The sequence below is a fragment of the Coffea eugenioides genome, chromosome 4, assembly GCF_003713205.1.
Source record: "Coffea eugenioides isolate CCC68of chromosome 4, Ceug_1.0, whole genome shotgun sequence".
Taxonomy (NCBI): Eukaryota; Viridiplantae; Streptophyta; class Magnoliopsida; order Gentianales; family Rubiaceae; genus Coffea; species Coffea eugenioides.
Genome location: NC_040038.1, coordinates 8,309,253 through 8,322,686, shown reverse-complemented (window position 1 = coordinate 8,322,686; position 13,434 = coordinate 8,309,253). Strand labels below are relative to the sequence as shown.

The 13,434-nt window shown below is 36.6% G+C and overlaps 1 protein-coding gene across 4 annotated transcripts; it reads left to right on the top strand.

The window, feature by feature from the left end:
- Positions 1–438: 438 nt before the first annotated feature.
- On the top strand, positions 439–5,102 carry LOC113768554 (protein DEHYDRATION-INDUCED 19 homolog 5-like). Of its 4 annotated transcripts, none has more exons than XM_027312957.1 (5): positions 439–745; positions 1,248–1,369; positions 1,663–1,740; positions 1,811–2,052; positions 4,826–5,102. In XM_027312957.1, the coding sequence occupies exons 1-5, from the start codon at positions 664–666 to the stop codon at positions 4,926–4,928; spliced, it is 627 nt and encodes a 208-aa protein (XP_027168758.1). In that variant the 5' UTR covers positions 439–663; the 3' UTR covers positions 4,929–5,102. The 4 variants fall into 4 exon arrangements, with proteins under 4 accessions (XP_027168758.1, XP_027168757.1, XP_027168759.1 ...); XM_027312956.1 differs by having other exon boundaries at positions 1,230–1,369; positions 4,832–5,102; XM_027312958.1 differs by lacking the exon at positions 4,826–5,102 and adding an exon at positions 3,462–4,244 and having other exon boundaries at positions 1,230–1,369.
- Positions 5,103–13,434: the final 8,332 nt, after the last annotated feature.

Below are 13,434 nucleotides of genomic sequence, written 5' to 3'. Positions count from 1 at the left end.
TATAAGATAACTTTTTTATTTTTTGAAGCTATATATAATTTGATCCCTAATAATAATTAACAAATTTTAATATTTTTCTTTAATGGTGAGTTGGTATTAAATTAATTAAATAATATAATAAATGAAAGACAATAATGAAATTATATTATTTTTTTTCTTTTAATATTATTTTTTAATTATTAGTTAAATTCAAATATTATAAGATAATTAACTTTAAGAGAGATTAGTGTACCTTTCAAAATCTGAAAAGAAGCCAATGAAGGAGTCGAAAACCTCATAGAAGGTTTCTGAAATTATCCGAAAGAAAGAGGAAGATGAGACTAAGATGCCACGTGTCAGACATCTATAAACCAACCTTTTGAGTGTCAGAAAAGCTTACTGAAATGTCAGACCAGATCCCCCTCCCTCTCTTATAAAAAGCTTTCCTCACACCTCACTCATCACAAGAATACAAATTAGTACAACACAACAGCACATCATGAGCACATGAGCAATCAAAAAGCAGCAGCAGCCACTCTTCTTTTCTTCACTTCAATCTCTCATGATCTTCTGAAGTCAATCTAACCAATTGGTTTTGTTAGATTTCACTGTCTGGTGAATCAGTTCTTCTTTAAGTACTTCTCATTTTTCATTTGTCAGAGAAGTAAGCGAAGCGAAGCAGAAATGGATGTGGATTTCTGGGCTGCTAGAATTCACACAGCTAAACATTTTTCAGCTGTCCAAGCTGCCAGACTGAACAATTCTGGTAAATACAAGTAATTTCAACCCAGCCCTTTTTGTTTTTCTTGTTTTTTCTTTCAAAATTTGCGAAGATTATGGATTTTTGAGGTAATAGAAGGTAAATGATTAATCTTTTGTTCTGCTGAGGCGTGGTTATGGAACTGATTATTGACTTGATAGTTTCTCTAGATTTTGCCTTGCAAGATATAGCTAAATCTTGATATTCAGTTTCTTTTTCCACTGTTCTGGACTTACTTTTTGTTAGACAAATTTTTAGAAAGATAGTAGTTGTCAGGGTCTCTATACATGGCTAATTAACTTTTATTATCTAATTAACAAGTGAGTCTATTCAGGAGCAAAGTTCTTGAACTTGTAATGTTGCTGGATGGACCAATTGCTGTTTTCTGCAGTCAACCTTGATTTTTTATTTTTGGTGGTGGTGATGATAAAGATGATAAGTTCATCAAACTCCCATCTTTAAATTGTTTATTTTTTTCCTAATTGCACAGATAGCCATTTGGCCATAGGAGATGAAGGTGAAGATGATGTTAGAGCATGGTTTCCCTGCCCTTTCTGTTATGTAGAAATTGAAGTTCCAGTGCTGTGTAGCCATTTGCAAGAAGAGCATTGTTTTGACTTGAAAAATGCGGTATAATCCATTAACTTTGTTAACAAACGTTACTCCTACTATATCTACTTCTTTGCATTTGAAGGCCTTACATGTCACTGTACTCTGTCTTTCTGACAAATAAGAAGCACAAAATTTTGATGATGATCTTTGCGCCTGTAGTGTGCTTTAATCTGTCAGACAGGGAAAAAAACCAACTTCCTTTCCTTTTTTTTTTCTCTGCTTTTAGTTTGGTCAATTTGAAAGGATTTTCTTTGCTGATTCTGTTAATTTGGTGTCGCAATTTGATGGTCTTTTTCTATCCTATATTCCAGGTCTGCCCAATATGTGCAGCAACTCTGGGAAAAGATGCAATCGGGCATTTCACAATGCAGCATTCTCAATCGGTGAAGGTATATCCCTTTCTGGACTTCAACTTGATGTGATATCGACCGATAACTGAACAACGTTAAACTATTGTAGCGCCGGAGAAAATCTCAAAAATCAGGCATGTGGAGTAACACCTCAGCAACAGTAGGCAAGGACTTGCGAGAGTTAACATCATTTCTTGGTTCAAATTCATTAAGTAGTCAGTCTGACGGGCACGAACCTGCTCCAGATCCACTCCTTTCACCATTTCTTTGTTCAAGAACTTTTTTAGACCCTAAAGACAGCAAAAAAGATGTGTCTTCTAGTTGCACTGACTCAACTGCTAATGCAGACAGGTAAATTCTTCCTCCCTAAGATTTCAGTCTAGCCTACTACTATATGCATTTATGAACTTAAATTTCATGCTATATAAAGAGCTCTAAAGCTCATACTGCTGGTGTTGGTTGGCTAATTTTTTAATTAAGGGAACCTAATTTAAGCTCATTACGAACTAAAAAGGCCACATGAGATGAGATGTAAACAACATAATACCATTTGTTTGGAATTTGCTTGTTCTGTAGGAACTTGTACAATTCTTGTACATTCAAGTATTTTAACAGGTCGTCAAATGTCACCTGTTTTGAGGGGAGACAAACTTAGAATCAGATGGTGGTTTCATTTTTCTAACTAGTTGTGCATACAGATCACATAGGACCCCTGAACCTTTGAACATTATGAGGCCAAAAGATCAAGAAGTTACCTTTTAATGTTCTATAACGAGACATCTAGAGCAAAATCAAGAATAAGGTAATACCTATTAGGACTGGGCATGGCAAGGTCAGAGTCTCACTTTGTAGTGAGTCACTTTCTGAATAACACGCCTGATAGGATATGGCTAGCAGAACTGTACATTGAAGACCATGCCTGTATGTTGGAGGAGAAGCAATGATCAGTGAACTGAAGAGATAAAGGTCATGAATGCATAATCTCAAAATACTCTCCATCTGTTATAGTTTCTTTGGTTTGACCTGAATTAAGTTTTTCCCAGACATGTTCACAGTATAACAGGAAAGATTGTTCTAAATACGAATTGCTAAATTGGATTACACTACTTTGACATATTTACTTGAAAAAAATTGTTTATTGAAGTGTTAAGAAGACATAAAGGATGGAAGAATATACAGGAAGTGAAGTTGATAAACTCAATATTTTCAAGCTGAACATTCTTTGCTCTTCCAGAAATATTCAAAAGCAAAATTTGGTGTGCCCAATTATATGAACATAATTTTTTCACTTGTATAAGATGATCTGGCTCTTTGAGTGGTGTTTGTAGCTGTAATTTAAGTAAAATATATAATTTTGGCTTTTGGAGTTATAATGAGCCACGTAGAGGATGTGAAATAGCTATGGCTTTCATGGAGATAAATAAATAAGAAAGTCATAAAACATTTGAATGGGCTAACCTTATCAAAGGCAATAATTTAAAGAGAAAAGAACACCAACTTAAGATCATCTAGGTTGCTTTGATTGGAAAATGAATAGCATTGGTATTTTACTTAAGATGTAATGCCATAAAATGTCTGCTTCCTAAACTTCTTTTCTATTAATTGATAATATTGGGTTACTCATCTTGATAAAAAGTAGCTGTATAATTTCATGATAGATGATAAACCTGTAACCATTGCATTCTAAGTTTTCAAGTGTCACACTGAGGATCATCACTATCATAGGAATTAAGACTTTGAGATGCTCTCTAATTCTACAGGATTCTACGTAAATTTTCTGCTGGAGGAGGAAAAGGAGGATATAAATGTTTTATTATTTAGCGGGAACAGCTTGCCAGAACAGCAAAGTGTAGATATAGCATAGAAGTACCTTATTTCAATAGGAGAAGATCTATACATGACTCTGACGCTGACCAGTCTTCTTGATTTTGAAGCCAAATTGCAGATAAAAGAATTACAAATGATTTAAAATGCAATGACAACAACTGATCAAAACATTCTTTGTATTCTTTTGGAAATCCAGAAAACAAACTTTCTAAGTTACAGAACAATATTCACCACCTAATTATTGCCTTTCAGTATATCAATGTCAGTTATCACATGTCTGGAGAGTTGTTTGCATGGCAAGCCCAATAAGAGCACTACCAAGAAGAAGAGTTCTAACTAGTATTACTTGTATCTTTATTCCTCTTGGATATAAGTTATCTTTTTCATTTAATCCTTTTTGTTCTTTCATTCCTTTTGTAGTGGGAATAAGGTGAGTTCTAACTAGTATTACTTGTATCTTTATTCCTCTTGGATATAAGCTATCTTTTTCATTTAATCCTTTTTGTCCTTTCATTCCTTTTTGTAGTGGGAATAAGGTGGAGCGGATAGCTTAACATGAATAATAGATCTCATAAGATTCTCCTTAGATTGAAGTGAATTCATATTATTGGTGATGCTCGAGTTTCTTGTCTGACTTTCACTTGATATTATAGCCTACCTCTTTGTGTAGTTTATCATGTCTCACCTCTGCTCTCCAATCCCTCCACCACAACCCCCCCCCCCCGCGCACCTCTCTCCCCCAGAAACCAAAAAAATCGAAGTGAAAATAGTAAGCTAAAGTAGGGCTATTTGGAAAATAGAAGGCATTTTAATGGCAATCCACTGCAGTGAGTTTATGAGAAAGTTGCCAGAGCATGTAAACAGGATAGAGTGAACTGGAAATGCAGAACAGTGAATGATGCTTGACAAATTAATGTCTATGCGAACGATCATACTCGATAGAAGCTGCTTCATTACTTTTCCTATGTCTGCATGCCAGTTGATTTGAAAATAGTGTAGCGTTTTTGTTGTTTGCTCTGGTGGCAGAGCCTCTGTTTAGCAAATATGTCATGCCATTGCAAATTTTTCTTCAATTCAATCTGTCTGAAGTTAATCAAGAATGAATGTGCAATTTAAAGATTTTACTCATCTGAAAATTACCAAATGATCAACAGCATTTTGTAATAAAAGGAAGGAATAACAGAATAGTTGCCATATTCTCTCCGTTGGTGAACTGGTGAAAGATTAGAGTTCCATTGTGCATGACCTTGACTTTCAAGATAGGGTGACAAAATTCTGATCAATTTTCTTCTTGCAGCAACAGACCATCTTTTGCAGATGCAGTTCAAGAACAAAATTATGAGGAGAGAACACAGCGAGCTGCTTTCTTTCAGGAAGTCATCATATCAACTATTTTCTAGGCTTGTCTGTTCTCTATGTAATACAACACAATTTGGATATCAGGTTACTCTTAGTGGTGGAAGACACTACAGTTTACCTTGATGTCAGTCAAATAGGCTTGGTTACATATTGGCATTGTATGTTTGTAATGAATCGACTTATAAGCAATCATATAATACCAGTATTCTTTTATCTGCGAGGAGGAGCCATTTTGCTTTCTTACTTGTACTCTTGAGCAAGCATTATGGCAGTACTGCATCATCGGTTATCACAGGGTATTAATGGCACTTTCATGCTATTGAACTATTATATATTATTATCTTGAAGCTCTAATGTACAGGAGATATTAGAAGGAAAAAAGCTAGCATATCAGTTCTTTCCTGTGCTTAATTACTTCATCAGAAGCTCTATGATAGAAGGCCTAGATTTAAATTATACCTGGGTTCAGATTTGTACATCCAGTGCATTCCTGCCCTACCATTAATTATTGCAAATGGAAGTTGGTATACGATTATAATCTTTCAACATGTATAAGGTTATGTTGGACTCTTGAGTAGTGTTTATAACTGTAAAAGTGACTAAATATGGAGGTGACAAGAGTCACCTGAAGGATGTAAAACAGTCAATCACTTCATAAGGGTGCCTAATCGAGGAGGAACTTTAAATTGTTTGATGAATAATTTAAATGAGCGATCTGTCAAAAGTAATTTCTTAAAGGAGAAAAACTCGCCAACTTCTGATTAACTAGAACGATGTTAGTTTGGAAATTCTCTGAAAGAAAAAAATTCCATGGTTAACTAAAACGATGGAGTTTTTATGGCACAAGATTTGTGGAACATTCCAGGTTTCAACTTCGATCTTGGGTTCAAGTTTCCTTGAGAGATCCCTTTATTTCTTCAAGAGAATAAAGTCAATCATGAATTTTTTTTTTTAAAAAAAAAAATCGAATCATGGTTAACAATTCTAGTCATTCCTAATTTCTTATCCACATCCTTTCTTCTTTTGCTTCATGCACTGCGCAATAAAACCAATCATCAGGTGCAGAAATTAAAATCTCCGTATATTGACATTCGAATTTTCTGCTCGCTTCTTTTCCTTCTTTTTTGTGAAATAAATAATTCAGTGCCATCAATCCAATAAATAATAGGCTTCACACTCTTCAGAACAGGAAAAGATCCGCTTATAATATAACCAGAAATTCAAATATAGCATGATGTCCACATTCCAAGAAAGGAATAGTACGAACATGGTAATCATAATACATCCTTGAGCTTATTTCCGAAAACAACAACATGGTAATCATAATACATCCTTGAGCTTATTTCCGAAAACAACAACAGCAAAAACAACAACATCTGCCCTGTTTACACGGATTCGTAAAATACATGGATAACAAATCCTTCCAAAATCACACACACAAATGAAAAGACAAAGCGAAGAAGCATGAGCTTAACTTTTAGGAGAATTTTGGTATCATCAAATCAGCGAAGATGTTCGAGCATTTCAAAGAACAACACAGGAGTACGGCCTGCAAGCCCTGTTTCAGCCAGGTAGATGTGTATATTAAAAAAAACGAATTCAAAATGTGCTGAAAAGTGCCAAAAAGAAAAAGAAAAAGTTAATAAACAAATACCTGAGCAGGAGATTCAGCGATTAGCAAAGATGACTGCGAGGATTGCAACGATGTAGAGTGCGATGGATATACCCATTAGCGGAGCCGGAAGTGTCACTGCAATGGCCAGCATGAATGCAGTGGCGCCCAAGAAAATTGCAACATGCGCCATGACAAGAGACAGTCTCGTAACGGCGGCGGATGTAAACGGAGACCAACAAAGCAAGAACGGCCAGCTCCAGAAGCATGCAAAACCAGTGAAAGGTTGGAGGGAGAGGTGCAGGAGTATGGAGAGCTTGCAAGGCGGCGCTAAAGGCTGCAATACAAACTCCAATGACTAGAAACGCCCATTGCATCTTCATCACATAGTCGACGAAGTTGGGGTTCTTATCATCGCCATTATTATTAGGTGGCCGGACGGTAGGCCGGGACGGCTGCTTCCTCAAGTTGAGATGCTGCACTAGGTTGGAGTTGGACTTGTACGGTTGGCAACTGTGGTGGGAGTTGTTGGATTTGCATGGTTGGCAACGGTGGTGGGAGGAGTTGGGCGGCCCTTTTTCTAGACTCCCACCATTTCCATACCCGTAAGCCCTTAGCGAACTCCATCAAGGTGAAGAAGAAGTTGATGGCTGCAAAAGCCTGAGTTCGCCCAAAATTTCTGAGACCGGTAAATCTCCGGCAGAAAACTTCTCAATGGGTTCGCTGCCAGTGTTGTGTTGTGTTGTGTTTATATAGTCGCACAAGCACTTACGATCCATGGGAAATTCAGGCCCGGATGGAGGTTTGGGGAAGGAATTGAAACGCCAATGGGAAAATTCATGGCGGATGGCGACAAGGTCCCCAATTGAAAATTCGCCATGGGGACTTTGAGATGTAATCCCCATGGCGATGGCGACGGGATGTAAGGTCCCTTGGCGACCCAATTGGGGACGGGATGTAACCTGATCAGGAATAATTTTTCGCAAACTTGGGACACGAGAGACAAATCTTAGTTCTCTTCAAGCGAAGAACTTGAGCCGATTCTCTTTCCAGAGAGTATCCTTGAGTAGGGATGGCAATGGGGGCGGGTGCCCGCGGGCAACCGCCCCGCGGGGGGCTCTCGGGGCGGGGGATGGGGCGGGGGGTGGGGCGGGGGCGGGGGGGAATTTTTTCCCCCCGCTTAGAAACGGGGCGGGGGGCGGGGGAGTATCCCCCGCCCCGCCCCCCGCAAAACAAAAAAAAGTATATATATAATTATATATAACATGTAAGTTAATTAGTTATAAACTTATGATAATGATATTATTAGTTAGATGTATTATATAATGTATATTAGTTTATGTAATATAATTGATATTATCAATTATATGAATAATTCTACATGTCTACTAATAGAATTTATTAATTAGTTATACTAAATTTACTAATATATTTATACTAAATTTCTAATTACACTTAATAGAATAACACTTTTTTCTCAAAAAAAACCACAAACACAATAATGAATTAGTGATTGCATTTGTACTAAAAGTGAAAACTTGACTATTTTAGTTATATTTATTTCATCATATTGGATTGTATTCAAATAACTTCTGTTTGATTGTTTTTATGAGTTTCAATTGCAAAATTACAATGAATAATAATTTGGTGATGTGTTGATATTTTAGTACTTGATTATTTATTAAAATTTAATTATAATAAAATTATATAATAAAATTTTATTAACCCCGCGGGGGCACCCGCGGGGGAAGCGGGGCGGGGGCGGGGGAGCAGGAGGCGGGGACGGGGGAACTAATAGGCAACGGGGCGGGGGATGGGGGAGGGGTCCCCCGCCCCAACCCCGCCCCGTTGCCATCCCTATCCTTGAGCCAAGGATTAGCCCAACAACCTTTAGCACGATTTTGCTCGTAGCCCAATGAATCTAAAGTCATATCCCAAACATGGTCACGGCAAATTTTCGATGTGGGACAAATTGGAGTATCACATTTAACTCTTTAAGGCTTTTGCATTCCCGCGGAACCTATCAAAATCCAAACTGTCACCTGCTTTGATTAGTAAATTTTGCTGTTACTATAGTTTGATGAATGAATTGGAAATAATAGCGTTTTTGTTCCTACATTGGCCTTCATATTCTTCGTTGAAGGCATATAATTTGGCTTTTTTTTTTTAATAAAAATTTATCAAGATTACTGGAAAGTCATAGAAATTAAGCATATAATTTCAACAACTGTTTTGGTTGAGAATACAATAAGATAAATTATCTCTAGACAAATGATATGCATAATTTGCAGATAAACTTTAATTTTATGAATTGAAGTGTTGGTCATGTTTTATATAACCTACTAACTAAGGAGATTGCTTTTTAAAACAAGTAAATTTATTACAGTACCTTCTTTCAATCTTTCGGCATTAAAACTACAAGGAATTATTCTGTAATATGATAGCATGAAAAGAAAATTTAAGGATTTTAAAGAGCTTATGGGTCTTTGAAACTTGACACAGTATCAAACGTGATGAAAGCACTTGCGTTTAAATCCAATTATTAAACAAAAATAAAACTAATACTAGTTTAAATAATTCTCACCCCAGCGCCTCACAGTTCACAAGCAGAACACTCAAAAATAAAAATCCACCCCAAAGCTTCACAGTTCACAATCCACCCCAACACTTCACAGTTCACGGTTCACAAGTAATGTGTTACAAAACATTTTGCTTCTTCCAAGTTTCTGCTGCCAATGCTCTCCCGGGCTGGCTTCTCAATCAACATGAGGCCACAAAATAGAGTGGACCTCAATTCTATTGAGACTAGAAATTTTGGGCCAGCCGATTGCACTTTCATAAGTGTCCAATTATTCAACACTAGTGTCCAAAAACCAAACATGCAAAATTCCCCACGACAAGCTCTTTCATTCAATTCAACACAGAATTGAAACAAAACCCCGTGCTCTTAGCTGGATCAAATTTTCCACTTTAGATAAGACCCAGGCACCTTGCTCTTTTCGCTCCTCTCCTTTCAGTCGAAATATATAAGTGTGTATTGAATTTAGGGCAGGAATCGTTGCTACAGAAACAATCCATGAAGGGTTAAGAGTAAGTATGTAATCGAGCCGAGTCGAGCTCGAGTATTGCTATATTCAAATTCGACTTGGCCTATAAATAACTATACAATATCTCAGCTCGATCTCGATCGAGTCAAAAAATTTCAAACTCGAGCTTGACTCGAGAAAATCATTAAAAGCTCGAGACTCGACTTGATAAGACTCGACCTTTAGTCAAATCTTATCGAGTCGAGTAATCAAGCTTTTTGACTCAACACCTTGCTTGTAAATTTAGTATAAGTTATACCCATAATGGTTATTTTATAATTATAATACATATATATTACCTAAATTATATATATATTATTTAAATTATACGGCTCGACGAGCTACTCGTCGAGTCACGAGCTGCAAAATTCTGACTCGAATTCGACTCGAATGTGTACTCGAGTAACTCGAGACTCGGCTCGAACTCGATTTGACCAAGTTCAAACCAAGTCATTGACCGAGCTGCTCGCGCTTGGCTCGCATACATCCTTAGTTAAGAGTCAAGATTGGTCTAAGAAAGAAAATATAAGACTCAAATTACATCATGTATAGCATTTTCGACATCATGTATGAGACAAATAAAAATTTTGTTCTAAGATGATAGAAGGCCTTGATTTAAACCACACTTGGGTTCAAGTTTGTATATCTAGTGCATTATTGCTTTTCCATTAATTATGCAAATAGAAGTTGGTGTGCCCTAATGTACGATTATAAGTATAATCTCTTCACGTGAATAAGGTTATATGGGACTTTTAAGTAGTGTTCATAACTGTAAAAGATATAACTAGATTTGGTTGTGGAGTTGACAAGAGTCACCTGAACGATATCTAAAAAAGTTGAGTTTTTATGTCACAAAAATTCAACTTTGATCTTGAATTCAAGTTTCCTTTAATAGGTCTCTTTATTCCTTCGAGGGAATAAAGTGAATCATGGCTATTTACACAAAAAAAAAAAAAAGTCATAGAAAGTTTGTCATGGTTAACAGTTCTAGTTATTCCTTTCCACATCCTTTCTTATTTTGTTGCGTGCACTGCAATAAATCCAATCATCAGGTGCAGAATTGTAAAGCTCTATGTATTGACACTCCAGTTCTATGTTCTCCATTTTTGTTTTTTAAATGTTTCAGTGCCATCAATCCAACAATAGGCTTTATTATACTCTGAACAGGAAAGATGCATCTTCTATATAATTATCAATTCAATCGTAGCATGATGTCCACATTCCAAGAATGGAACAGTGTAAACATAGTAATCATAAAACATCCCTTGAAGTGAACCATATATGCGAAGAGGTTTAAATATTTCAGAGGATGACACAATAATCCACCAAGTTTAGCCCTGTATCACATATATCTACACATGAACCAAACATAACCAAAAAATAAAATACAGAAAAAAGTTCCAAAAAGAAAGAAAGAAGGAAATTACCAATCTTGAACGTATTAGGAACCACCCTGAGCATGCTTTGCTATTCCAAAAAATATTTTGAAAAAAAAAAATTGGTGTGCCCAGTTACAGGTACACAATCTCTTCACACATGTAAGTCAGGATTCTGCTCAGAATGCATTTCTACAAGTTGCAAATCTCTGGTCCTCTTGTACACCGTAACTTCTTGTTTTCATTAAATTTAATGTTCTTTTCATTCCTTACATAATGGGGATAAGGTGGATCAGATGCTGAACTCCAACACTAGAAGTCATACAATATTCCTCAGATTGTGTAGTGGATCCATTTTGCTAATAATGCTTGAGTTTCTTGTCTAACTTCTAGTGGATACTACAGAATACCTCCATCACAACCCAAAGAGGGGGAAAAAGGGCAATGACGGTAAGCCAAAGCAGTAGTAACCAGTAAGTCTATGAGAAAGTTGCTGGAGCATTTAAACATGATAGGGTGAATGCTTGTCAAAATCAATGCTTAAATGAAAGGTAAAACTCGATATAAGCTGCTCCATTACTTTAGCTCTGTTTGCATGACAGTTGATAGATTAACAATTCCTTGTATGCTCTGGTGTAGAACTTGCTTTTAGCAATTTTTTGATGTCATTTTTTGTCATTTGTCTGAAGTTATTCAAAATGTAATGTGAGAAGTGGTACAATGACTGCACTGGACTAGAGTTGCAGGCTTTATGACCTTCATTTTCCAGATATGACACAATTACCATTGACCTTTTAAGAACAAGATTATGCCTACAGTTTTCTAGCCTTGTCTGCTCTCAATATACTATGACAGATAAACTCAGGGAGGATAATTACTTTATGGAATTGGACATCAGGTTGCTCTTAGCGGTACAAGATTTTACAATGACTCGTTAATCATTGGTTAAAACTTGTAAAGAGAATAGTTACACGTTTCACATGCTGGACTCATATTTAATCACAATATCATAGTGCATTATTGGTTTGTCTGTGAGGATCCATTTTTGTGTCAATCTTGGCTTGTCGGGTGAATTTTATGGCGAACGCAATTAAAAGGCCTCTTGTAAAGTGATCAGCTCATCCATCATGCTCAAACCCTATTGAACTATATATCTTCCACCTTAAAAATAATAGGAGATCCCGTTAGAGAAGATACATCAGAGTCTAGGCAGTTTGGAGTTAACGATCAATTGTTATCCCTTGTTCCATTAATCTAGTTCCCTTTTTCCCATCTTAGTCATGGTTCTAAGAATCGGCCAAGCCGTCATTGGAACAGAGTTTTCCGTTTTGATACCGGAATGAGATGACTCTAAGATACATGGATCGTCAAAATTCAGCGTAGAAGTCTCCGATAAGAATAGAAACAGTCGAATCACACCAACTTGTCCCGAGTCACGTCGAATCTAATAAAAAAGGGGTTAATTACATTTACCTCCCCTGAGGTTTGACCATATTACCAATCAATCCCTGTAATTTGTCCAAATAACAGTCTCACCCTTTGAATGATCAAACATTTAACAAAAACCCCCTTAATGCCGAAAATGCCCTTATTGAGGCCATGTTGCATTAAAAAAATAACATATTTTTATTTTATTAACCCTGAAGCAATCCAAAAAAATAGAAAAAAGTTTTTGCTTATTATTTTATAAAAACCATATCTTTACTTCCATAAATAGTTTTGAATCAATAATTATTTTAAATCTTAAAAATGAATATTAAAAATTAGATAAATTGAAAGAAAAATAAAAAAAGAAGAAATTATTTTAATTCCTGAAGTATGGTTCAAATTGAGGAAAACATGCCTTGTACTCTCCGCAACATGCCTTGAACCACAAATTCGAACCACAACATGCCTTGAACCGCAACATGCCTTAATCCCCTCCCTGGTGGCCATTGAGCCATTGGCCCAGTGGTTTCCTTTTTGTTAGTCCTTCCGAAGCATAATATCATGCTCGAGACAACACTCTTTCCTTGGCGGACCACAATTGCTATCGGGCATTGGCCAAACACAGCCTTTTATATATTAATTAGTATATACTACTACACTCTCATTTGTGGTGTCACTTTTTGATTATTATTTGCCATCGCGTTACCTTCTTTGCCTCATACGGTCATACCTAGTAGTATACCTTAGTTTGATTGGACACCCTCCCTGCCATTTTCTTTTTCCCTTTTTTTTAAAAAAAAAAATATACGCTTGGGGACAGGGGACATTTGATTGTTGCGGAGAATCCGGAAGGATCTTACGACTTGATGACCTGAGAGCCCATTTTATTAAAGCCCAACAAAAATGTGCAGCACACTAACTTAGATGATGGGCCTTCGAGCGCACCAATATGCTTCCATATTAAACTGCGGCAGAACTCTGAGTCACTGATGATTATCTGCGGGCCTTCTTTTTGTCCAGAGAACCTACAAAACGGAAAAATCTA